Source organism: Chlorocebus sabaeus, chromosome 20 (genome assembly GCF_047675955.1).
Source record: "Chlorocebus sabaeus isolate Y175 chromosome 20, mChlSab1.0.hap1, whole genome shotgun sequence".
Lineage (NCBI taxonomy): Eukaryota > Metazoa > Chordata > Mammalia > Primates > Cercopithecidae > Chlorocebus > Chlorocebus sabaeus.
In genome coordinates this window covers 25415592-25442993 of record NC_132923.1, presented here as the reverse complement: position 1 = coordinate 25442993, position 27402 = coordinate 25415592, and the positions used below count along the sequence as shown (strand labels likewise).

Below are 27402 nucleotides of genomic sequence, written 5' to 3'. Positions count from 1 at the left end.
TATACAACCTTTTACATTGTTAAATTCTATTTTTATCTTATTTTTTGCATTCATATTCACATGAAATACTGATTTTTAATTTTCTTTTATTGTACTATTTTGTCAAGTTTTGTAATGGGATTGATATGGTTTGGATTTGTGTCCCCATCCAAATCTCATGTTCAATTGTAATTCCCAGTGTTGGAGGCTGTGTCCTGGTGGGAGGTGACTGGTTCACGGACGTGGATCCTTCACAAATGGTTTAGTACCGTTCCTTTGGTGCTGTTCTTGAGACAGAGTTCTCATGAGATCTGGTCGTTTAAAAGTGTACACCAAATCCCCTCTCTCTCCCCCTCCTGCTCCAGCCTTGTAACATGTACCTGTTTCCCCTCCGCCTTCCACCAGGATTGCAAGTTTCCTGAAGCGTCCCCAGAAGCAGAAGCCACTATGCTTCCTGTACAGCTTGCAGCATCAGAAGCCAATTAAACCTCTTTTCTTTATAAATCACCCAGTCTCAGTTATTTCTTTATAGCAATGTGAGAATGGATTAATACAGGGGTTATACAGGCCTCATAAAACAAATTCAAAGTTGTTTTGTTTTCTAATTTTTGAAAGAAGCTCTGTAGAGTTTAATATTATCTCTAACCTACACATTTGATGTAATTTTCCATTGGAGCAACCAGGAGTTAGTGTTTTCTTTTTGGTAACATTTATGATTACCAATTCACTTTAATAAATATGGAGCTTTTTTCATATACTGTATTCTGCATCAATTTTGACAAGTTGCATTTCAAAAGGTGTTTGTCCATCTAAGTTATTCGATTATTGGCATAAAGTTGTCCATAACATGCACTTATTATCTTTAATGTTAATAGGCTATAACGTCCTTTCTATTCTCAACATTAGTAATTTGTGCTTCCTCCTTTTAACTTGATCAGTTTGTTTCCTAGGCTGCTATAACATCAACTAGATAGCTTGAAATGAGAGAAATTTATTCTCTCACAGTTGCGTAGACTAGAAGTCTGAAATCAAGGCTTCCTCTCAACACTCTAGAGAAGGGATCTTCTCTGCCTCTTCCTTACTTCTAGTTGCAGGCAATCTTTGGCTTAAAGTTGGCATCACTCCAATGTCTGCCTTTATTTTCACATGGACTTTGTATCTCTGCCAATGCCTTCTTATAAGGAAACCAGTCATTGAATTTCGGGATACCCTAACCTAGTACGATTTTATCATAACTAATTACATCTGCAAAGACCCTATTTTGAAATAAGGTCACATCTGAAATTTCAAGTGAACATGAATTTTGGAGGGATATTATTCACCCCAGTATATATGTCTTACCAGGTGTCTATCAATCTTATTTCAAAAAAACTCCCTTTCGACTTGATTTTGTGTGTTAATTTCCATCAACTTTTTGAAAAAGTTCTTAGTAAATAACTCTTCAAATATTTGTTCTGTATCATTCTTTCAATCTTCCCCTTCTGAGACTCAATTACAAGGACAGTAGGCCATTTCACTTTCCTTCAAATTACACATTCTATAATTTTACTCATTCTATAATTACAATTACTAAAATTATACTCATTCTATAATTTTTTCTTTGCTTTTCCATTTGTATACTCTCAATTGCTTTGTCTTTGTTTATTGATCTTATCCTCTGTGTACTCTTAGATCACATTCTTTCTAGATTTCTGTGTTTTGTTGTTGTTTCCATATTTCTGCTGCAATTCTGTATCTCTTCATGTATGTTTTCCACTTTGTTTTACTAGATCTTTAGGCACTTTTATCGTCATGACCATCCTCTGATAATGCAAACATATGACAATTTCAATTTGCTTCTATTGACTGATTCCTCTCTGGATAAAACATTTTTTCTCCTATGCGTGTCTCTCATATACATATTTTCTTTTTTTTTTTTTTTTTTTTTTACTGTGTGCTGTATATTTTTTATAAAAGGTCAGTAAGTATGAAAAGAAGTAATAGTTAACACCAGAAAACAGCATGCTCCTATTGTTAGGTTCAGAGTTTGACACTGAATCAATCTGATGTACAGTTGAGAGCAGTTGGGCTTTGTTGCAGCTGTAGTTTGATTAACTTCCTCCCTCCTTTCAATTGTATATACAAAATTGTATTATATATGTGTGTTACATACACACACACATACACATATATGAGACAAGGTCTCACTCTGTTGTCCAGACTGGAGTGCAGTGGTGTGATCATAGCCCTAGGTGAAGTGATCCTCCTGCCTCAGCCTCCCAGATAGGTGGGACAGCATGTATACACCACCATGTCCTGCTAATTTTTAGTATTTTTTTTGTAGAGATGCGGGTCTTGCTATGTTGCCCAGGCTGGTCTCTAACTCCTGGCCTCAAGCAATCCTCCTGCCTTGGCTTCCCAAAGCACTGGAATTACAGGTATGAGCCACTGTGATTGGCCATTTCAGATATTTTGAGTGGACAAAGTTTTGTTTTAACAGAAAATTTGGATATGAGCACTGGTGAGATTCTAGTGTTTTTTTGGTTTTGTTGTTTTGTTTTGTTTTGCTTTTCAGCTGAGCTGCCAGTTTTTGAAAGAACAGATTTTTCTTTGCATTAATCACAATAGTGTATTTTTGAATTTCTGGGGCATTTTACTTGTAATCTATTGATGTACTTGGCTTTCTGTGCCTCAGGTGAACTCTCAGTCATATTATCATTCCCTTTGGAGGACACAGTTCTTAGACCATAATGCCTCAGAATGACTTCCTTTGTTCCAGGTCTGTTATTTTTCTTAGCTTCCTAATAAATGAGCACACCCTTTCTAAAATCAGCACAGTGGTTGTTTAAAACCAAGAAATATTTCCAACACTAGACTTACAAGGGTACTAAAACAAGCCACTATTTGCTGAACTTTCATTTTGCAGCAAGTCTCTACTGGACAATGAAAGATAAAAGTTACCTTCCTTTTACACGAATTCACTGAGCACTTAAAATATATGACATCTTACTACAAAATACAGTATAATCTTAGTCCTTCTACCTTGTGATTACCCATCTTTTTTTTTTTTTTTCTGATGGGTTTTTTTTTTTTTTTTTTTGAGACAGAGTCTTGCTCTGTGGCCCAGGCTGGAATGCAATGGCATGATCTCAGTTCACTGCAACCTCCACCTCCCAGGTTCAAGTGATTCTTCCGCCTCAACCTCCCGAGTAGCTGGGATTACAGGCACATGCCACCAGGCCTGGCTAATTTTTGTATCTGTAGTAGAGACAGGGTTTCACCATGTTGGCCAGACTGGTCTTGAATTCCAGACCTCAGGCGATCTGCCCACCTTGGCCTACCAAAGTGCTGGGACTACAGGTGTGAGTCACCATGCCCAGCCGATTCCACTATCTCTTACAAGCTTGTAATCAATTGGTACAAAGAGAAAAAACTGGGAGAAAGCATTATGAATTCTCAAAATCTTAAAAATAGAAATACATCCATTCCACTTTCTAAAATTCAGTTTTGCACCTACATCTAACTGCACGTGAGGCTAGAAAATATAGTCTTGCTGTATACCCGGGACAAAAAGGAAACAGATTTTTCACTATCGGTTCACAGTATCTGCCAATTTTGTTAGCTTAAGACCTCTTACTTTAAAAGTTAAATATTCAACTCAAAAATGTTGATGTAATTGAAGATAAATTATCTGTTCAATCAAGCTACTGTATCTGACAGTGGAGGCAAGGTATATTTTGATGGTCAGTATGACTGTCTTCTGTCACTTCAGCATTACAGTTAGGGATAAATACACATTCCAAATTCTCTTATAATCCCTCCACAAAGCTACAGCAGTATCCCCTTTGATAAGGGGATATATTCCAAGATCTCCCGTGGATTATCTGAAACTATAGATAGTACTAAACCCTCTATATACTGTTTTTCCCTATACATATATATATACCTATGATAAAGTTTAATATATATGAGATAAAGTTTAACATATATATTAGGCATAGTAAGACATGAACAACAATAATAAAATAGAACAATTATAATAATATGCCAGCATACTACTCTTGTGCTTTGGGGCATTAAATAAAATATGGGCTACTTGAACACAAGCACTGAGATACTGCAACAGTCCATCTGATAACTGATGGCTACGAAGTGACTAATGAATGGGTAGTGTCTACAGCATAGATATGCAGAAAAAAAAGATGATTTACATCCTGGGCAGCAGGGAAATAAGATTTCATCACACTACTCTGAAGAGCCTATAATTTGAATTTATGAATTATTTCTGAAATTATCTTATTTTCAAACCATGATTGACTGCAAATAACTCAAAATGCAGAAAGCTAAGCCATGAATAATGCAAGCCAACTGTATTAACATTTTTAGCCTATGTTATTTCTAAGGGTAAAAGTTAACTAATGGGATTCAAATATTATCAAAGTATTTTTTTTTTGTCTTAAAACAATTTATTTAGTATGTTGGTATGTATTGTTAAGCCTCGTGTTCTAGGAATGGACAAAGTCCATGTTTTTCCCTGAGCCACCCTCCCCATACAAATTTTAAAATTTTATAAACGTTGACTCTGTCAATTTCCTTCTCCCCATACTATGATGCTTCATAACTTAAATAATAGCTTCCCTGATACAGGAATCAGGACTAAATGACATTTTGCAGGTGTGTTACACTGTGCTTTTCAAAGGCATGATACTTTTTCATGGTTTGTATCCAAATTATTTCTAGCAATGTCAGCATTTACTCAATCAATGCTTATGGAAATGTCTCCCAGATTTACTGCTGTTTAATATAGCTATAGTATTTTATTCCTTTTCTGTCCTATCAGTCCAGAAGACTTCAGAAATATTATTTACTGATTCTTGTATCTAACAACTAATTTATAACTGAGGTCTCCATCACATAAGCATTATTCCTTGAATTGCTCCACCTGACAGTTTAAATGTTTTCTCACCATCTTTTCTTCTGGTCAGGGAACCATCTCTTCTAAAAAGATAAAAACCTGGTTAATCGTCTTCAAAGATTATTTTGCAAACCAGTTCATCACTGGGCACTTTCCAAATGAGCAATTTTTTTCTTTTCCATGTCATCAGGCATCTGTAAACTATTCTTTACCTGTACATACAGAGATCCGAGGAGAAACAATCCAATCATCTGCATAACCAGAAAAAATGAGAACATTGTTTTTGTAGATGCATGTATCACAATTATTTTGCATGTAGTTTAATTGGATTGCCAATTTTGTTCTTTAGAATTTGGGCTCTACAAAGGTTACATCCCATTAAAAAGGCTCAATATTTACCTTTTCAAGACTACTTTCACATGTAATTATAACTTGCTATAAACAAAAATCTAAGAAGCTCTTGACTACGGTTATGACTTTTGTTTGATATTAATCATATCTGCTGTTATTCCCAAGCTTTTCAACGTTATATGAATACTAACCCTTGTTTTATATAAAATATGACTAAATTTACCTATAGGTACCTCTCTCCTTCATTGGTGATTACAGTCTCACACCAGAGACTAAACTTCATGAAATTACTGCAAGCATGTGTATGACAGACCAATCAGCTTAGTATCTGGCATTGTGGCCAGAAAAAAAAAAGAAAAAAAAAATCATCACCTACAAAATCTCTTGGGCAAAACTTAAACCATGAAAGAGCTCACACGAATCCAGGTCTACTTTCCTTTACAAGTAGATTCCAGAACAACAACAAAAAATTAAGACTATAAGAAATGATTTAATATGATAAAACTCCCATTTCAAAACCCAGTTCTAAAGGATTTACTGACCAATGCTGATTATTTAGTCATGGAAAATGTCTCTCATAAAAGGGCTCCTAACAAAATATGATCTACAATAATTTATAAAATGTGAAGGGCTGGATGTGCAGACTGATTGGTGCACGTCAGGCTGTTTCTCTTAAATAAGGTATAAAAAATTATGATATCATAGTCTTTTGACTTTATTTTCTAGGATAGAAAAGTATAGGCATAGGTGTTTTTAATAGTCTTCTTGATGATATCCTTTAAAATAATCTATCAAATGGCTTCTTTCATGTTTCCTGATTATCAGTATTCATCAATGTTACTGTCAGCCTTGATTAACTGGTTGAAAATTTCAGAGCAGAATAAGCAACTTCTGTGAACCTTTCCCCAATCCCTGAGAATCATAATCATTACAGAAATATTTTATCCTTTCATCAAATATCTCTGGAAAGTAGCCGTGTTCGTTCACTGTTAATAGGGCAAGGTGCAGTGTCATAGAGGGTTAATCCATGTAAATTGGCTTCCACCCGTAAAGAAATTTTCTGGAACAGAAAAGAAAATTATATATAGAAGTTTCCTCCTTAAAGAGAGCTCACTCCTTCAATATGTTCTATAGGCTACCTTGTGATTACGAATGTAAATCAATTCTAATGGTAATAAGAGTGAGACAACTGTTTTACTGTCAAAGGTATCCTCTTTGTACCAATTAAAATCTGGAAAAACCAAGCTTCTCTATTCATAAAGTTCCTTGTTTTTCTTTGGTTTCTACTAAGAATCAGTAAAATGTTGAGAATGACCTATGCAAAAGTACACAGAATCAATAAAAATTTCTATGTAAGAATTTCTGAAATTTATTTTATAGCCCCATTTTCAAGGCTAAATCTTGCTAGCAATACACTACTTCTTTAAACACAGAAACGATTTACCTGAAAAGTTACATCACTTGTTTATGATACCAAATCATAAACAGTTAATTTTCAAAAAGGCTGAGAGTTGCCTATGGAAAGTTCTCTTAGTCCACCTTCCTGGACTAAGAGAAGGAAGTCTCAATGAATGAAGCTAATACTGTGTTTTCTTACCTGAAAATCACGAATGTAAGTCAGGAAAAAACCAAAGAAGGAAAATGACATAGACCATTCTGCTGCGGTAGTGATCATGTGAAGCACATAACCCTGAGTGAGAGGAAAAAAAGAACAGTCTTGCGAAATTTCATTTAAATGATCTATATACTATGTTTCAAATAAAAAACACACAATTCTTACAAAACAATGGAGCTTCTGAAAATCAACCCTTGACTTACCAGGCATATATCTCTAGAATTAAAGAGCCAGCATTAGGAAGTCCTCCTAAATGATACTCTATTTGTTTCACTGGGAGCGAATAAAATTTCCACTTACATAGCTAAGACAGAACAGGATCATTTTTACTCTACAATTGAGAAATTACTACTGCCTTACCCAAAGCCATAAGATTCATAATATGTGACTAAGAAAAGTTTAACAATGCTCAGAATAAACTCAGTAAGTGGTATGTTTATGATATTAAATAATAAACGGGTTACAATTGGGAAAATCTAGTAAATTATTTCATTCATTATCACAAACATGTCTAATTTGGGGTTAATTCTTAAAGAAACCACCACCAAGTGGTTTGTGAAAACAGAGGAATTCAATTTATTCTTTAGTATATGTTCCCCTTCCTTTATTCTCAGCATCCAAGATGCTATCTACATTCAGATATTGACAATACTGAAACCTAAATGCAGTCTATAATCCATTTCCAGATAACAAAAAGAGGGAGATGTCTTTTCAATTCAGAAAACAAGTATTGAAAACATAAATGATCGTGGTTGGCTATATATATACTATACCCACATTTAGGGGAGTCAATTTCTCAGAAAACTCTTTTGCCATCACAGTGCTCTTCATATTTTGACAATATCTACAGATCACAGGTAACAGGAGAATATAGAAGGTTCTACATAAACCCTACCATATCCAGAAAATAATTTTAACACAGAACTGATTATTCCACCAGAAGACTTTCAATGTTACTGATGAAATGAAAAACACATCAAGATCAACCAAAATAACCATCTTTAATATAAAACGAAGTTTTATAGACTATAAGTTCTTACTTTGTCCTCGGGGTTCCAATGGAGTTTCTGTTCTAAATCAGTCCCAAAATTGCCACTGTGCAAAATTGATGAGCAAGTCAGCACTATAAAAACATAAGTCAAGGAAGAATCTCAGAGAAGACCTCAGAGAACAAAGATCACTTTACAGTCTAAAAGGATTACTCACATATTTACTGCTAAGTTGTGAACCCATTTTCTTAAAGACTTAATGTTACACAGCAGTGGTACTGTAAAACAAAATGTGCTGCTCAGAGGGTCACAACAAAATGGTTCTCACAGTCAAATCCCACCTCTTTGTTCAGAAAATTAGCAGTTCTATCATAATCTTTAACTAAATAATGGTTCTCAGAGATGGCATTTACTCATCCCTCATTTCTTTAAAGTGAGTATGATCAGGCTCAACATTTTTGTTCCTAGCTCAATTACTGAGGTGCTATGTACAACCTGAATTTCATATTTCAAATTCTTTAGTTTAGGGTTGTGAACCTAAGAATCTCTCCTACAAAAAAAAGAAAGAAAGAAAGAAAAAAAGGCTTCTTACACTGCACCAATAGTGTTCACTTAAATTTTGTCATTCAATTCCTTTCCAAGTGTAGTCACATTGTACAGTGAAGGATACTGCTAAATGCACTTACTCCACACCAGATAACCAACAATAGTCTGATCCAGAAGACTTGTTTGCCATGGATTTTGGGCTGCATTTGGTAGGAAAGGATGGTCTGAACAAACATATATAATGAGCCCATACCAAAGGTAAGCACAGCTCCACTTACATGTGCAGCAAAAAGGGCTGTTTTCTGAGAGATAGAGAGAAGAAATACGTCAATAAAAAAAAATCAGAACACATTGGCAACACAACATTTAAAAGCACAAGTCAGAGATTTCAATAGGACATTCACTGAGTAGAGAAGCTCGGCCAACTCTACAAACAAATTACTTTCTGAGGTAATTTTCTCTCATAATACTCAGCATAAACCTGAGGATTATAGTAATACCAAACTATTTCATACATCTCCACTGGAAATATAATAGGAACTATTCAATTATTATTTTCTTCATTTAATAATACGTTTACTTGGTGCCTATTAGGTGCCAGGCACTATTCTAAATCTTCAGATCCATTAGAGAACAAAACAGGCAAAAATCCAGCTCTGAGTTTAGTAAAGATACACAAACAATAAACATAAACTTCAGAAATAAGGAAATTCCAGTGTGCCTGATGGTGATAAGTGTCATAGGAAAAGCACAGTGCAGTAAGAAAAGATTAGGATGGACTGCAGTGCTGGGAATTGGGAGTTTCCATTTAAATTCAATTTAACTGTAAATAAAATTTAAAGACTCAAGAAATTGAAACATTCTCCCTTGGCTCTAGCTTGATTGGTTTTATATAGTTACGCTGCCATAAGCCAAGGAACACCAAGGACTACTGGTAATCACCAGAAGCCAGGAACAGATTCTCCCTCTGAGCCTCCAATAGAGAATCAACCCTACCAACGCCCTGATTTTAGACTTCTGGCCTCCCAAACTTTGACAGAATAAATTTCTATTCAGTCACCCAGTTTGATATTGTATTATGGCAGCCATAGAAAATTAATATAGATTTCTGCTTATTAAACTTTTACTATTCTCCTTTGATAAATTTCGTATGAAGAAAAAAATTCCTCTAAGTAGGTAGTGAAGACACTTGCCATGTAGTTATTTTACTGAACATACACAAATTTGTTTTAAAAGAAATCCAATTTTTATTTTTTAAGTTAGATTTTTCAAATACCATTTTATAGCAATTATTAGGCATCTCTTTAAATGCAGGCAACCATAGCAATAACGGAATTTTTTCTAATCCTGCATAGTCCCTTTAACCTCTCTCAATAAGTTACTAAATAATTAATGAAAGCATGTTTGTCCTAAGTACTACGCTAGGTGCTGGAAATACAATGGTGAATGTTTCAAAACCATTGTGCTTATAATTAATAAATACATCAACTAAAAAATAAAAATAATAAATTTACAACCATGGATATAAAGGGCGTTATGGCATACCAAACAGAAGAAACAGTATGTGAAAGAGAATTAAATAAGCTTGTCCTATTTAAGGAGCACAAAAAGTGATATATACAATGGAGACATTAAGAAGGGGAATAATGCAAAACTAGGCTTGAAAGGTAGACATCAGCCAGATCATACAAGATTTTTGAGTTAGTTAGGCAGTTTGGTGGTTTAGCAAATTATTTCTTTCTCTCTTGATTGTATCTCTTTTTACATAATTTTTAAACCTGTAGAACTTTAAGCAAGGACACAGGGAAGCAAAGTGAGATGTATATAAATTTCCAAAAGATCACTTTTACTGCAATATGAAGAAATGATTCAAGGAATGTAAGAGTGAATGCACAGGAACCATTGAGGAGGCTATGGCAGTAGCTCAGATGAGAGATGATTAAATCTAAACTACCTGAGAATAAGACAGTAAGGAGGGAAGTAAAGACAGAAATGGAAAGAAGTGAATGTCTTCAAAAAATATTCAAGAAGTAAAACCAGTGAGTCCCGACTCCATTTAAAACACAGTGCTAGCCTCTCTTCCAAGCCAGTATCTGCAAGGGTAAACCATTTATAGACCTGGTTTTGTAAAATTTTTCCTGTATAAATCACCTAGAATTTGTCTCCACAAAACAAAAGGGGGAAGTGGAGGAGGAAGCAGTGCACTCGCCACTTTAAGTAGTAAACGTTTACTCTGGAAAGGAAGGAGATCCTCATTAGGATAGCGGTGAGTAAAAAAGAAAAAAAGAAAGAAAGAGAGTCGTTTGATATCTGTGTAATGCTACAGGATCTGGTCATAAACAGGGCCCAGCAATAAAGTCGTCAGTGAAAGACGAAGAGGGCATCTAAAGTTGCATGAAGAGATGTTAACAAAAGAGAAAAACTAATTTAATTCAAAATTACACGGCCATAGATACTCTTGGGGTGAAGGTAAATTAGAATAAAAGCTAAAAGCAAAATAATAAAGAAAGTATATAGGCTACCTTAAGTAAATGAGATAAAGGTGGAAAGGCAGCTTGTGTGGGTGCTATCAAGAACTGCTATTAGCATTTGCTGGGCTGTGTAAACAAATATTGCAGATCCATTTTTACCATAAAAGTGATGAGAAACATTGTTAAATTGACCAAGAGACAGAGAATCACCATCCTCACACTGAAATTCCCCAAAACATTTTTTAACAATGAGCTACAGAAACTGATTAGGGAAGGCAGAACTCTATTTGTGGCACAGACAGCTAGCTAGTAGTACACCCAAATTGTTGGTATCCTTTCATAGTATAAAGTGGCTGCTGGGAAATAATGTCTAGCAAAACTACATTTTCTCCAGGGTCCATTTTTTCCGACCTGTGCACACCTGCTGCACCCCTATATCTAGCAAACATGAATGTCAATGGAATTACATGAGTTACTGTCAGGTGACAAAAATTCTCTCCTTCACCAAACCCAGCTCAGCTTACTCTGAACTCTCTTGTCAACTAGGTCCTGACTTCTGGGTTGCCATGTTCATCTCATCTCTGTATTGTCCAATTTTAGCAAGAATCTTGTTCAATTTAGCCATAATCCTCCATTCTCAATATCTGATCACCATAAATATAATCATCACCTCTACCATGCCTCAAGTGATGTCTAATCACCCTGGTCTGCCTTCACCAAGAATCCTATTAGGTCAGTGCTATGGTTTTGACATTTGACCCCTCCAAATCTCAAGTTGCAATTTGATCCTCAATGTTGGAAATGGGGCCTAATGGCAGGTGTCTGGGTCACAGGGATGGATCCCTCATGAATAGACTGATGCGGGGGATTGCGGGTGGTGAATGAGTTCTCGCTCTATTCATTCCTGTGAGAGCTGGTTGTTAAAAAGAGACTGGCACCACCACCCCCTTGTTTCCTCCCTTGCCATGTAAAGCTCTGCACACACCAGCTCCCGCTTTGCTTTCCATCATGTGTAAGCTTCCTGAAGTCCTCATCATAACCAAATGTTGGCATCATGCTTCTTGCACAACCTGCAGAATCATGAGCCAAATAAAGCCCTTTTCTTATAAAATACCCAGCCTGAAGTATTTTTTTATAGCAACACAAAACAAACCAAGGCAGTTTAACCAGAATTCCTTCTTAACCCTTATGTTTCCAGCTTGGTAATTTTCCATCCACTAACCACTGCACCCTGCTCCACAGCTATAAATTCCCACTTTTACTTGTATTCAGAGTTGAGCCCAGTGTTTCTTTCCTACTGCTCTCTCTGTGGAGAACTGAAAAATATTTGATGAAGGTTGACCACTACTTTCACATTAAGTATTTGACATTATTTTTTCCTGAGAAAAAGCTAGAAGACCTACTGTTCTTCCTTTCATTTCCTCATATACAAGGCAGGACACCTAGGAATGCAAGCAATCAATGAAAACATCCAAACAAGTAGATAAAATAGGTAAATGATTATAAATTGTTAGGCATGCTAAAAACAAAACTTTTAAAATCTGTAATTGTGTCACTTATAATTTATATCAATTTTGTTTCAGTAGTGAGTTGAAGTAATCTCCAACTAAATAGTAATGAAGACTCTATAGTCCTGTGGATCCTAAAAAAAGTTAAAATAATTTGTATTTGTTCAGACTTCTAAATATGAATTTTTCTAGTTGTGCAAGTAGCTATTTCTCATAGGGTCAAATAATTTAAAGGAAGTGATTTCTATTTTGTTAAGGTAAAGAAATAACAGCATGTAACTGAATGCTTCAGGTTTCCTTTTTAATACGTAGTATATTTATGTACTTAAGGAAAATACCTATGCTGGGCTAAAACACAAACCTGGAAGTTTGCCACAACAGAAAGTCCTAAACAACTCAGTACTCCAAGTACAAGGCCAGCCTTGTTTAATTTGATGATAACATTCTCTTCAGGACTCAGAGCATGAACTTGCTTATAACGAACATAAATGGTAGCAATGCCTGGGAAAAGATAATCCAAAAAACAACAAAGTAATAAATAACCAAGAAATAAAGTTGCCAATGAAGAGTTCACAAAGGTCACTGCTATCCAGAATCACAGATTTTCCTTTTAAAATTAACCAGAGAGAATAAAAAGAAAAAAACAAAACACAAAATAGCTGTAGTTTTGTTTTTGCTTTTAAGAGATGGGGGTCTCTCTATGTTGCAGAGGCTGGACTCCAACTCCTGACCTCAAGTTATCCATTGGACTCAGCCTCCCAGATAGCTGGGACTGTAGGCACATACCTGTGTGCCTGGCTCATGCTGTGGATGTTGGAGAGCCTTAAGGTTGTATTACAGAACTACTGATGTCTCCAGTGACTAAACAAATCATTTGCCTTCCATGGGTCTCATATTTACAAATAGTTATATAAAACACAACATATCTTTATGATTAACATCAGAATCAGAAGTAACTAGTTCTAGAATATAGATAAAATGGGCATAGGCAAAAAACCCAAAAGCTTATTTGTGTCACTCTCATATCATTTTATTTCAAATTACAACTTGGCTCAATAAGATATAGCAGCCAATTACACAGGGGGAAAAGCCCACCTTACCATATTTATCAGTCAAGGACTAGCTAAATCAAATTTTCCACTGCAGAAATATTGCCAGAGAATTCAACAGTGTAGAAAGCATTACAGAGATATGCTGGTAAAGACGTGTTTCTAAAGAGTTTGGTCATAAGACAAATTTCTTTTAGTTGAATTATCTTCCTGATTTCCATTTTTGACCCAAGCAAATAATAAACATCATACAGAAGAATGCAAATATTTAAAACAATCACACTTGATGGAAAAATATCATGTGAATAAACCATTAATAAAAATTTGGTTCAAAATAAACAGGGCTATGAAATACTTCAGTAGCAACTCTATCCCTTTAGCATTAGAATGTTGCTCAAAAATCAAAACATGGTTCCATCTTTATTCTCAAACACCTAAACTGCTTATCCCAAAGGAATTTAGTTAGGATTAGTTGTGGTCAGCTGCATCCACAACTCTTTGTTCCTTACTGGTTGCTTAAGAAGTCCACTACAGTCCTCAAGGAATATATGGTTATACTTAACAACTTCCATTTGAATAAATAGTAGAATAATCCTATACATATTTTTTAAAGGTTTATTCCCATAAGTCAATATTTCTAGAAAAGTGTTTATCTTTTAAAAGGAGCATAATTACGATCAATTATTTAGTGATAACATACTCACAAATATAACTAGAAAGTAAAACAAGTAACACTCCAGTGTTGAAAGAAGAAAATACAGTAGCAATTTGGCTATTAAGTATTATTGTTAAAATCACTTTCAATACTTACATAAAACTGCCGCGATATTTAGCATTGCCCCAAATAAGCATTTTTCTGGAGCCAGTGTACCAGTGTCACTGAAAGAAAAAAAGGAAGATATGTGCATTTCTCACACTAGATAGACACATATATTTCTTCTAAGGGATAAGAATACCAGGAGTTACTTCAAACCTCTTATCTTTTATAAGTCCATGAGTTCAACTCATATCATTTTATACAGAGAACATGACAATCTGAGTTCACAAATATCTGCCTACTTCACTTTCTACTCACATCATTTTAAGATTATTTCTCTTCCACATAGCAGAAATCAATATATACTGATTTTTAAAAAGCTATCCTTGGTATGTTAAGACTATGTTATTGACCGACCATCATTCAGGCAGATGCATTTATCTGTCCATAGGCTTTTCACAACTCTGCCTTTTTGCACATTTTGTTGACTATGCCTGTATTCAATTAACACCTATTAACCTACTGATCAATTTTTAAAAGTATTATCAAGTACTTACCATGTGCCAGACACCATTTCAGAAATGGGAACACAGTGATAAGTAAAATAGACAAAGCCCCTGCCCTCGCAGAGCTTACATTCAAGACCAGTTTTGAGTCTCTTCCCCTCTATAACCTTGGATGACTCCTCTAGCAGATAGTGACTCACACAGCATGCTTTCTAAACTTCTATAAACTCACTTACCACACAGCATTGCAATGTATCCACTTACATGCCTGTCTTTCAGGGCAGTATGCAACACACCCAGGCAGATTAAAACCCCACCATTTACTTACTGCAGGACCTTAGGTTCATCCTTTTATCTCCCTAAAACTGTTCCCTTCATTTGCAAAATGGGGCTATTCATTCCCTCCCGGCTTCATCATATCAGTATAAGGATGAAATGTAATGGTAATGCATGTTAAGTATCTAGCACAGTAGCAGGCTCATAGGAGACACACATTAAATATTAGTTCTTTTCCCCTTCTTAAAACTACTACAAAGATTAAAAAGACAATGTCTTTGGCCTTGAATTGACATACTACAGGAAAGAGATAATCAGGGTTTCAACTAAGACAATGCAATGGGGATAAAAAAGAAATAGAAAGTTATAGCTGGTAAGAAGCCATAACATTTAGTAAACATTTAGATTAGGGGTGTTAGGAAGTGGAAAATATTAAACATGAATTGTAAGGATTGCTCCTTCTAACTTTACAATTCCGTGAGTCTTTCTCTTAAAAAAAAAATAAAAATCTGCAGTGAAAATAGAGAAAAAAAAAATAATGTATTTGTAAAGAAACAATTATAAAATAATAAAACGGATCTTTTACATACAAAAGATTTTGGTACTTTGACCATCTTCAGGAGAAGGGAATAAAAAAGTAGAAGTTCCTTCTACTTTTCAAATTTTCCACAATATATATGTATTATTCTTAGAAAAAAATCCAAATTTTCATAGATATACTTCAAATGGTACATGTAAGTTAACAAAGGCATGCATTTCCAGGATGGTTGGCTAAGAGTGTTTCTTCCTTTGGCTCAGGACAGAATGACATATACTGGCCTACAAATGAAAACAGCCATGCCCATCACCTCATTATCATAGCACTTCATCTCAGTGGTCACAGCATCACCAAAAAATGTCTGACCATCTAACATCAAAATATATGTTATCATTATTCTATATGTTAAATATTGGCAAAGTTTAAATGTTTTTAGATTAAAAATATACATAGATGTTGTAATATTTCTTCTCTTACCCCAGTGGCTAGTCACTCCCTTGGGCATCCACTACTTGAACCAACTAAGAGAACACCTGAAGCACACTTAACAGCAAAATTGCCTTTGAAGTGAAATTTACATTTGGTTATGGCCACTGGGGTTGTTAACAGCTAAACTTTTTTTTTTTTTTTTTTTTTTTTGAGAGAGAGTCTCGCTCTGTTGCCCAGGCTAACAGCTAAACCTTTTGGATAGGATCTATGAACTGAAAAGAATTTTGCAGACTAGCTAGTTTAATCATTTTGCAGATGAAGGAAATGAGCCTACAAGAAATAAAAATAAGTACTAGAGTTAAAATATGTATGTCAGAATGCTGGAGAAAGACCTCAGGGTAATACTAAGTTCAACAGCAGAAAAATTAAAAAGCAGAAGGGGCAGAACAGAAAAGGATGTGCCTAGGGTGCTTTTTAAAGAAAATCACATGCAGTACCATCAAGGAAGTGAAACTCTGAAAAAGAACTAAGTGGCATTTTATATTACAGTAGTCCCTTGGTGTCTGTGGGGGACTGGTTCCAGGACCCCCATCAGGTAACAAAACTTGGGGATGCTCAAGTCTCTTACATAAAATGGTGTAGTATTTGCATATAACCTATGCACATCTTCCCATATGCTTTAAATCATCTCTACATTACTTATAACATCTAATACACAGCACTGCATTCCTGTGTATTCAACAAAGTACTTGGCATTTGGCAAACTCAAGTTTTGGAACCTGATGGAATTTCTGCAGAATATTTTCAATCTGTGGTTGATTGGATGTATAGAAGTGGAACTATGGATACGGAGGGCTGGCTGTATTAAAAGTTCTTCAAAATGAAAGCAGACAAGTTCTCAGATGGAGAAAAAAAATACTGTGAAAGAGCTTCACAAATGTTAAATATGTACCTTCTGGAGTTACTAAAGAATGGTGTGGCTCCTTAGGCTACATATTCCACTAGCAGAGTGGTAATTATTTATCAAATTATTCCTCGAAATGGAAGCTTAAATTCTAAAACATTTTTGGGTTTTGTAAATCTTCCCAAACTGCATCCAATTTGTTTATATCTTTTGTGCCATGCCATACCACTGCAGAAACAACATGTAAATAGTAATGTCCAGATCTTTTCTTGACATTTTTAAAAGATAAATTTAACCTTCCAATTTATCATTCTTTAAAAGATTACTATTTTCTGTGTTGGAAAGGTTATTTTTCTGAAGGTAAACAAATAAATGAAACAACCAAAACAACAACAAAACAAAAAATATTACTTAACAATAGCAACAAAATCTGGCATCTCTATGAAGAGACCGATGTTTCAAAAGCATCATATAGAGGTTGAATACTTTCAGGGGCGGACCTAACTATATTCCATGTGAAATCATCTAGATTAAAACCCACTAGTAGTTGCTTAATCATATTTAATAACAATGTTTTAATAATTATGCTTTCTTCATCTCCCTGCCCTATGTAATTTATTTAACTTTTATAGAGAAGTTTAAGCCTCAATAGCTCAGAAACCATGCATATGATTATGATTTCCTCATATCCTTTTTGTGAATGTATAAATAGATGCAATACTTTTAAAAGCATGTCTAGAAATGTCAAATGAAAAATGTAGATGCCCTATTACCTATCTAGCAATCTCACTTCTAGAAATCTACCTCACATCAATATCAGTATATAAAGTTATATGTAATAAAACCTTCATTATAGCACTGTTTGTAACAGCCAAAAAAAGGGAAGAAAGAATAAGTAAGCAATTTCTGTATCAACATCCTATCACTTTTTACAAACGAAACAAAATTAAAAACCGAAAAAAGTGAGAAAGGAGGAGAAAAAAAGAGAGAGTTTTGTACATACATGATAATAAGATAAAACAAACCAAACTCTGGAAGGAAATCTACCAAACTATGAATTGTCTCTAGGGTATAGAAATTGGAGGGTGTCAGGAAGGGATTTTTGCTTTTCATTTTTATAATCACTCTGGTATTATTTAAAATTTGTTGTAATAATTACTGCCATTGCAATTTTAAAAAAAGAGGGTTATTATAGCTTCTTGGCCTTTTGGCTAAGATCAAGTGTAAAAAAAGAGCATATGCAACTGACTATCCCTTCTTCATTTGTTGTGAGATTTCAAAAATGTTATCGATCAATTTTGATATTTAATACGTCAAAAATATCTAGGCAGCATAAAGAGTAAGAGCCTAGCTTCTAGAGTCAAACTGTCCAGGTTTAATTCTTGGTTCCAACACTAACTGAGTTGTATGTTCATGAGCAAATAACTTGACCTCTCTGGACCTCATTTCCTTCTCTCTCAAACGAGGATCATAGTTCCTACCTTCTCCAGTTGTTGTAAGGATTCAACTATTTAGGACATGAAGAATGCTTAGAAAATTACTTTCTATGAGGCTGGGTGCAGTGGCTCATGCCTGCAATCCCAGCACTTTGGGAGGCCAAGGCGGGTGGATCACGAGGTCAGAAGTTCAAGACTAGACTGACCAACACTGTGAAACCCCGACTCCACTAAAAATACAAAAGTTAGTCGGGCGTGGTGGCGTGTGCCTGTAATCCCAGTGATTCAAGAGGCTGAGGCAGGAGAATCACTTGAACCTGGGAGGCGGAGGTTGCAGTGAACCAAGACTATGCCACTGTACTCCAACCTGGGCAACAGAGTGAGACTCCATGTCAAAAAAAGAGAAAAAAAAAAAAAAAAACACAAAGTTTCGGGCATGGTGGCACACACCTGTTAATCCCAGCACTTTGGGAGGCTGAGGCGGGTGGATCATGAAGTCAGGAGTTCAAGACCAGCCTGACCAACATCGTGAAACCCCATCTCTACTAAAAATACAAAAAATAAAAAAATTAGCTGGGTGTAATGGTACACACCTGTAATTCCAGCTACTCAGGAGTCTGAGGCAGAAGAATCGCTTGAACCCAGGAGGCGGAGGTTGCAGTGAGCTGAGATTGCACCACTGCACTCCAGCCTGGGCAACAGAGCAAGACTCCATCTCCAAAAAAAAAAAAAAAAAAAGAAAATTACTTCATACGCAGTAAGTATATCAAGAAATGCTTGTTGTTTCCATTATCCTTTCATATTATTATTATTATTATTGTTTATAGCTTTTTTTTTTTTCACTTTAAGGGGAGAATAATTCCAATTCTATATTCTGAAATAACTTCAAATACTTACTTAGAAAACAAGGCACTAAGGAGTCACAGTTCAATAACCAGTTCACAAACTGAATCTTACTGAGCTGTCTCTATATTTCTCTATAAAGGAAAAGCCAAATTTAAGTTCCTTTATATATTTTCTTTATTGTTGCAATGCCAGTATAAATTCTGATTTTTAAAAGGTTGACATTAAATGTCGGCTTCAATGTTAAAATAAGAATGAGACATAAAGAGTCTCCTATCTAAAGAATACATTTCACTTACCTGATATAAGGTAAAGCCGGGTCTATATGGTGGAGTGTTACTGCAGTAATGTATGAAAATATGAAAGCAGCAGATGTCCAAATTACAAGAGCTGAAGGAAGGAAACTTAGGCCTTGCTGAAACCACCACATTTCAAACAGGTTTTCTGAAATAGAAAAAACATATTAGAAAATTCACAAGGGTTTCCTCATCCTACTTTAGCCATCCACACCCCACAGCCTTGTATTTACTACCCCAAGCTGTTTCACCTCTGAAATCATCCCTCATGCCATACCCTAACACTCGCTCTCCTTCCCTTTCTTAGTGAGTGGAACCAAGATTCACCCACTTGACATAGCTAGACACCTGCTTTCTTGTCCCATCTTCCCATGGAAAGGACCAAGGACTGTTTATACTACCTCCTAAATTTATTTCAAATCTACCCTTTTTCTCCATCTTCCCTGTCATTACTTTACCCAAACCACCATCATCTCTTGGTCGATTATTATAACTTCCTAAGGGGTACCTGTGATATTGTGAAATATATATGTATTTGGTCTTCATCCCATTTCCTGGCAAAAAGCTCTTAAAAACGCTTGGAATCTCCAGGGTAATAGGAGTGTCTTCTATATACTAATAAGGCTTGCAGTTCATAGATAGTTTTAGGATGGGAGCTGGTCACAGGAAAGACCAAGGCATAATTACAGGGTTGGATATTTAGTCCTCCATCCCCAATTCCAGGAAGGCAGAGAGAGAGGATGACAGTTAAGTTGATCATGCCTGTGTAACCCATAAAAACCCAAAAGGACTGGGTTGAGAGAACTTCTAGATAGCCAAGTATGCAGAGATTCCTGAAGGATGGCATACCCAGAGAGGGTGCAGAAGCTCTGTACCCCTTTCCGTATCCCTTGCCTTGTGCATCTGGTAAATATAAGCGTTTCTCTGAGTTCTGTGAACCACTCTAGCAAATTAATCAAACACAAGGAGGGGGTAGTGGGAACCTTGGTTGACAGCCAGTCAGTTAGAAACATGGGTAAGACAACCCAGGCTTGTGATTGGTGTCAGAAGTTGGGAGGTAGTCTAGTGGGACTGGGCCCTCAACCCGTGCAATCTGATGCTATCTCTAGGTAGATACCATCAGATTTGAATTAGGGGACAACCAATTGGTGTCGGCTGGTGGACAGAAATCTCCATACTTCTTGATGATCACAGAAGTATTGTGTTGATTATTGAGAGAACAGGAAAAACACTTTGGTTGGTTTTTCTTCCTCTTTTTTTTTTTGAGACAAGGCCTCACTCTGTTGCCCAGGCTGGAGTGCAGTGGTGCAATCACAGCTAACAGCAGCCTTGACCTCCCTGGCTCAAGTGATCCTCCCACCTCAGCCTCCCAAGTAGCTGAGACCACAAGTATGCACCACCATGCCCAGCTAACTTTGTTATTTGTAGAGATGAGGTCTCATTATGCTGCCCAGGCTGGTATCAAACTCCTGGGCTCAAGAAATCCTCCCACTTCAGCCTCCCAAACTGCTGGAATTATAGGTCTGAGCCACCCAGTCCAGCCTAGTTTTTCTATTATTACTCAGTCCTCCTCCAGTCTTGACCAAACCAATCTAGACTCCATTCTAAAACCAAAGTAATCCTTCTAATTTCAAAACACCAATCTGATCACCTTATTCTCCTACAATGGTTTCCCCTATACCCTTAGTCTTTCCTCCTTAACATGGTCCATAAGGTCCTTGCATCGTCTGTCTTTACTTTTTTTTTTTTTTTTTTTTTTGAGCCAGTGTCACCGTGACACCCAGGCTAAAGTGCAATGGCGCAATCTCAGCTCACTGCAACCTCAGCCTGCCAGGTTCAATATTCTCCTGCCTCAGCCTCCTGTGTAGCTGGGATTACAGGCGTCTGCCACTATGTCCAGCTAATTTTTGTATTTTTAGTAGAGATGGGGTTTTACCACATTGGCCAGGCTGGTCTTGAATTCCTGACCTCAAGTGATCCACCTGCCTTGGTCTCCCAAAGTGCTGGGATTATAGGTATGAGCCACTGTGCATGGTCTGTCTTTATTTATCTTTCTATATTCACCTCTGGCCATGCTTGGTTCTCAATTCTTTGCTCTAGCTATCATTATCTCATCATTATTATAAATGCAAACACCTAGCATTTACTATGCCTTACCAGTGTTTACTAAACACCTTAAATACATGAAATAACATACTTTCCTCAACAGAATTACAGAGGTTAAGACAACTGCCCAAGGTCATAGAGCTGGATGTGGTGGAGACAGGATTCGAACTCAAGCAATTTGATTCTAATGCCCAATCAACTATGTCACACTGCCATAGCATATTTCTTGCAGATCTTCAAATGTGTCAGGCTCTCTAGCACACCTTCAGACCTTCATGGTGACTACAACACTACCTACCCAGTTAACTTTTATGTGTTTTTCAAGACTCAATCTTTCCAGCTTCAGTTGAGTGTCCCTGCTTTGTTTTTAATAGCACCCTTTACTTCCCCAACCAGAGCACTCATTACATTTAACTTGCTTGTTTGGTTTTCACTTCCTCACTAAACTTTAAATTCTGTGAGAGCAGGAAACAACTGTTGTGTTCACTATTATATTTCCAGCTCTTACATGGGGGCGGCGGGAGTGGGGGCAGAGACAGAGGGCCTAAATAACCCCATACCACACATCACCACTTTCTTCCTTGAATTCCAGACTAAGGATGTTATTAAGTAATAATGAGTCAACGATGTGAATTAAGAAACATTGGAACAACTTCATGCTTTTAATTTTTTTAATTTAGTTTTTTAAAATATAGGAATACTTTTAAATTAGAATACTCCTATGTTTGTGAGAAAAATTTCATGTTTGAAGGTGTATCTTCTCATATTTTTTGATGACCTAAAGAAATTTAGTGTTTCCCATGAACTTTGTGAATACTTACAGCTTCCTCATCTGAGACTGACTTTCCAAAGAATGAAATCTCAGCCATTTTTGATTCGTATTTGTCATTTACTCTGGTCATCTGATTTGTTGCTAAATATATACACTTGCATTTCATAATCTTCTCTTCTCTTCCTTTTTCCTTGTCAGTCCTTAACATCCCATCAATATCTTTTTTCTTCATCTATTCAGTTAATCATGACAAGTCCTTGCCAAAATCCTATTGGTGCTTTCACCTGTATAGGTTTCCAGGACAAGAGTTCTTAATTTACATAATTTTGAGTCATTTCTAAGATCTTTAAATTTTTCGTTTTTCATCTCTTTAAATGTTAATTTCTGTTTCTGATCATTCCCATAAATCCTTAGGCGTCTATGTCAGTTTAGCTGTCCCTTGTACATGTTTTACAGTTTTTGACTCTGAGCCTATATTGGACAATCTTAAAATCTGGAAGTATCCTAAAAGGCTTAACTAAGGGTGAGTCATTACAGAGAGGATCTGTATTTGTTTTTTCCAGAGAATATGGCACATCAGCAACCCGGACCAACTTTATGTTAATTTCTTGGCTTCTGGTTTTTCAGACCGTGTAGGTATGTAAATTTGAACTTTTTGACTATGAGTGATGGCAGACCCTCCAGTTTCAAGTTTTCAGGTGGTATCTTTATTCCCCCACCTGGAGCTGTGATGAAAATGAACAAATTTCTTTGTGACCTCCCTTTGCCAGGAGGGAGAGATTTTTCTGGCCCACCTATGACTGAGTGTATAGACTTTTGTGGGTCCTGGCTGAATTTGGGGGAAGGTGCTTCTCCAATACCATGAGTTGTACAATTTCAAGTGGAAATACTTAAACTTTATTCTATGAAAATATCACCCACTGAAACACAGGTACCATTTACACCAACTACCATGGAATGGCACCCATTGGAGCTATGTACCTGGGAGGTTACAGGGGTATGAATTCTATCTCTCTGCTTTGGGTAGAGAGCAGTGTGTCACCTTTTCCTGATTGTGCTTTACTTCTGCCATCAGCCAAATGCCCCCAAAGGAAATACACTGCTAGTATACTACTCTAGTTTTGGCTTTTTTTTTTTTTAACTTTTTAGCCCTGGAGATTTCCCTGTCTTTCGTAGAAGACCTGTCATGAATTTAATGAGCTAATTTATTCAGCATTTAGGTGTATTGGTAAAAGGGATTTTCAAATATTTTGTCCACCTCATTGCTAGTAGCAAAATCTCCTCCCCCTTTGTTGTTTTACATGTCTAAATCCTTGCTTTTCTTCAAAAGTTCAAATGCTATCTTCCACAGACAACTTTACCTAAGCCCTTTGTAGATAGAAATAAGCACCCCTTTCTCCGAGAACATTTGATTTTCACATCTTTCAGAGCTCATTATCTTCTACAGTATGAAAATTGAGGATGGTGTCTTAAGGGAATAAAATCTTTCCACTTCTCTACCTAAGCAGAGCAGAGGACCTTACCCATAGTAATAATTCAATTATGTGTTGAATGAACAGCCAAAGCAAAATCCTTTTAATTCCCAAAACTGTTTATGATTTTTCTATTTCAGTAAACCACACTACCATTTTTTTCAGGTTATGACGATTCTAAGACTTCAGAGGAATCTTAAGTTCTCTCTTATAAAGTCCTCACATGCTGTCACCAAGTGAGGGCAATTGTATTTCTACAAGTCATTTAAACCATTCTTCTTCTCAGTTCACACTGTACCTATGTGATTCTGACTTTCAATTCTCTTGCCCTATGTGCTTTTTCCTTCCCCTTCACCCATTCCACTTGCATTACCGAATTAACATTCCTAAAGTATTCCTCTCCTCAAAACTGTTTTTTTAAATAAAATTGTGTGAACTTGAGCAAGTTTCATAACTTCTCTGAACCAGTTTCTCCTTTGAAAAATGGAATAATGTGAGGCGGGGTGCGGTGGCTCACGCCTGTAATCCTGCACTTTAGGAGGCTCAGGTGGGCGGATCATGAGGTCAGGAGTTCGAGACCAGCCTGGCCAGCATGGTGAAACCCCGTCTCTACTAAAAATATAAAAATTACCCAGGCATGGTGGCATACACCTGTAATTCCAGCTATGCGGGAGGCTGAAGTAGGAGAATGGAGGCGGAGGTAGGAGAATCACTTGACCCTGGGAGGCAGAGGTTGCAGTGAGCCAAGATTGCGCCACTGCACTCCAGCCTGGGCGACAGAGTGAGACTCCATCTCGAAAAAAGAAAAATGGAATAATGTTAAGGTTATCGGCACAGATTGTACCATCTGATACAGCAACCACTGCTACACGGCTACACGTAACTATTGAAATTAACATCTCAATAGATTAAAATTAAATAAAAGTTCTAATTCCTTAGTCACACTAGCCACATTTCATATGCTCAAAAACCACGTCATCATCCTGGCCAACATGGTGAAACCCTGTTTCTACTAAAAATATAAAACGTTAGCCAGGTATGGTGGCAGGCGCCTGTAGTCCCAGATACTTGGGAGGCTGAGGCAGGAGAATCACTTGAACCCGGGAGACAGAGGTTGCAGTGAGCCGAGATCACGCTACTGCACTCCAGCCTGGCGACAGAGCCAGACTCTGCCTCAAAAAAAAAAAAAAGAAAAAGAAAAAAAGCCACACGTCTAGTGGCTACCATTCAAGACAGTAAAAATTTAGAACATTTCCAAGATTGTGGAAAAGTTCTACTGGACTGTGCTGAGTAGTTTTCGTACAGCTTATACTGATAGCACAAGCAAAGAACCTAACACATTGCTGGTGCATAATAAATGGTAGTTTTCAATATTATCTGTTAAATAGTATAAAATAATACCCAGTTCATAGAGGTTTATTCAACGATTAAATAAGATATGTATTTTCAGAGATGATCAGTATGTACTTGTTCCTCTTATAATGTGAAAAATGAATTACCTGTTTTACAAGTTCACAAAATGTTAGTCTTCAGATCTGCTCATACCTGCACCTTTTGTAAGTCCTAAAATCCACACACAAAGAAAATAGGAAGTTTTTCTCTCAATCCAAATAATTTTAAACACGTACAGTTTTAAGTTAACACACCATATTGTTCATGGGCAGAATACTAGGCTATAGCATTGTTAACAGGTTCTTTTTCTTTAAAGAGTTGACACTTGAGTTTTTTACAATGATGTTGTACCATCTGGAATTAAATAACGTTTTAATTCTAGGATATCAATTTTCATATGCATTCTCACATCCAACGCCTTCACTATCTTAAAGAGGATAAAAGAAAAATCATTGACTCCTCCTATAGAGAGACAACATGAGGAAAAAAATAATAGATTAAACAAAATAAAGCAATTGCAAGTCCATGTGATATAAAGAACACAGCTGTGAGATGAGATTTCTCCAACGGCCAGTCCTGCCTTTACTACTGCCCAACTCTGTGATTTCAGGCAATTTACTTAGCTTCTGAGTTACAGTATTCAAAGAGTTGTTCCTTGGAGTGGAGTAGAATAAGCACATAATATAATAATGATAGCTAATTTACTAATTATGTACTTATAAGGCCACAGGTATGGAGTACAACTTCTCTGTATGAATTTTTTCTATGTATGAATTATCTTGGATTCATATCTCCTTAGGCTTTGAGAGTCCTAGTTGTTTAAACTGACAATTTATAGAGAAGCAGGGCTTGAAACAAATGGTTTACCAGTTTGCGAATGACAACTGAGGAATTTAAATGCATGGACTAGTTGAGGAAGACTAATTGTCAATGTGTTTTTGCCTTTGAAACCCGAAAGCATTGCTGAGTAATTGCCAACCAAACAAAATTAGAATTTTAATGATTCATAATTTAAAAAACCTTTCAAAATAATTGAGAGTATGCAGGAATACATCTCACAGGGCAGTAAGAATGTTTATAAAAATGTTCTTGTAGGCTGGGCGCGGTGGCTCACGCCTGTAATCTCAGCACTTTGGGAGGCTGAGGCGGGCGAATCACGAGGTCAGGAGACTGAGACCATCCTGGCCAACATGGTGACACCCCGTCTCTACTGAGGCAGGGAAGAATCGCTTGAACCTGGGAGGCGGAGGTTGCAGTGAGCCAAGGTCCCGCCACTGCACTCCAGCCTGGCAACAGAGTGAGACTCCATCATAAAAAAAAAAAAAAAAAAAAAAGGTATTGCATCTCTAGCCTATCTTCTCTGCTTTCTTTGAAGTTCCATGAATCAAAACTGATTACAATTTTTTTAATAAATATTTAAATACCCCTGGTAATAAAACGAATTCCTCATGCTGTCTCTGCCAAGTGGTGAATGCTAGGAACTAAGTAAATTCTGGAAGTTCCAAGCGAACGGTCAGAAAGCCGTAAGCTGCTTTTAGAGATGCACAGAATCATCAGGCTCAAAGTAAAACATAATTTAAAAATACTTACTTTTCTAAACTCTAACTTGGCCTCCTGACAAACGTAATATTCTCCTAACGGTTAAATCCTAAAGAGTACAGAAAATTAAGTTTTTTAAAAAGCTGCATCAAATGTTACATTAAGAGAAATGAGGACAATCCAATAATGCAATGCAAAATACAGAGTTGCATTTGGTTACTGATTTATAAATTAAAATCTGGGAGAACTGGAAAGATTATTTCTACAGTGTTTCTGTGTTTTTCAGATGTATCCTACTATAAAACACGGTTGTGAAGATACCCAGGACAGGCAATTTCCTTTCTGTGTAGGACCCACCCGCTGCGATAGAATTGAGTGTAGAAGACTGAGCTTCGTGTAAACACAAGGTCACCAGGGATCATAATTTCAAACTCTCCCCTCCCCCTCACTCCCTCCAGCCACCAAGGTATCTGAACCCAGAACTCACAACAGGAACGTGGACTCAACCGCAGCTTTTGTGGGAAGGGGGTGAAGATTCTTGGTAACTGCTTCAACAAACCAGAGGAATTAAATAGACCTTTGATTTTTCTCCGGAGGCGCGAAGCACTAGGCCGTTTGAGGATCTCCGCTCCGTTTTGCCTGGGACCAGGAAAAGACGCGAGAGACGGAACTCGGCACCAGGCACTGCTTGGGGAAGGAGGAGAGTAGGGGAAACCAAGAAAGAGGACAGAAAG

At 36.6% G+C, this 27402-nt stretch overlaps 2 protein-coding genes across 10 annotated transcripts in view; one reads left to right on the top strand and one right to left on the bottom strand.

Annotated features, from left to right (window-relative positions):
* Positions 1-4401: 4401 nt before the first annotated feature.
* DRAM2 (DNA damage regulated autophagy modulator 2) lies at positions 4402-27264 on the bottom strand. Of its 8 annotated transcripts, none has more exons than XM_037998188.2 (11): positions 27156-27264; positions 26720-26777; positions 25237-25300; positions 22315-22549; positions 19391-19535; positions 14214-14281; positions 12715-12854; positions 8499-8676; positions 7880-7962; positions 6822-6914; positions 4402-5124 (listed from the first exon to the last, which is right to left on the bottom strand). In XM_037998188.2, exons 5-11 carry the CDS (start codon positions 19519-19521, stop codon positions 5014-5016), a joined length of 804 nt encoding a protein of 267 aa, XP_037854116.2. In that variant the 5' UTR covers positions 19522-19535; positions 22315-22549; positions 25237-25300; positions 26720-26777; positions 27156-27264; the 3' UTR covers positions 4402-5013. The 8 variants fall into 8 exon arrangements, with proteins under 8 accessions (XP_037854116.2, XP_037854119.2, XP_037854115.2 ...); XM_037998191.2 differs by lacking the exon at positions 22315-22549 and having other exon boundaries at positions 4402-4956; positions 5086-5124; XM_037998187.2 differs by lacking the exon at positions 22315-22549.
* The window catches only part of CEPT1 (choline/ethanolamine phosphotransferase 1), a 40577-nt gene continuing 40430 nt past the window's right edge, over positions 27256-27402 (top strand). For both annotated transcript variants that reach the window (XM_007977608.3, XM_073008493.1), the window contains exon 1: positions 27256-27402. The gene's annotated coding sequence lies outside the window, so the exon portion shown is untranslated.

Coding starts and splice junctions, on each gene's coding strand:
- DRAM2 (XM_037998188.2), bottom strand. CDS start 19,521: ATGTGGTGGTTTCAGCAAGGCCTAAGTTTCCTTCCTTCAGCTCTTGTA. Junction 12,855..14,213: donor AAATATCGCGGCAGTTTTAT/GTAAGTATTGAA, acceptor ATCTTTTCCCAG/GCATTGCTACCATTTATGTT. Junction 6,915..7,879: donor ATTGGAACCCCGAGGACAAA/GTAAGAACTTAT, acceptor CCTCTCACTCAG/GGTTATGTGCTTCACATGAT.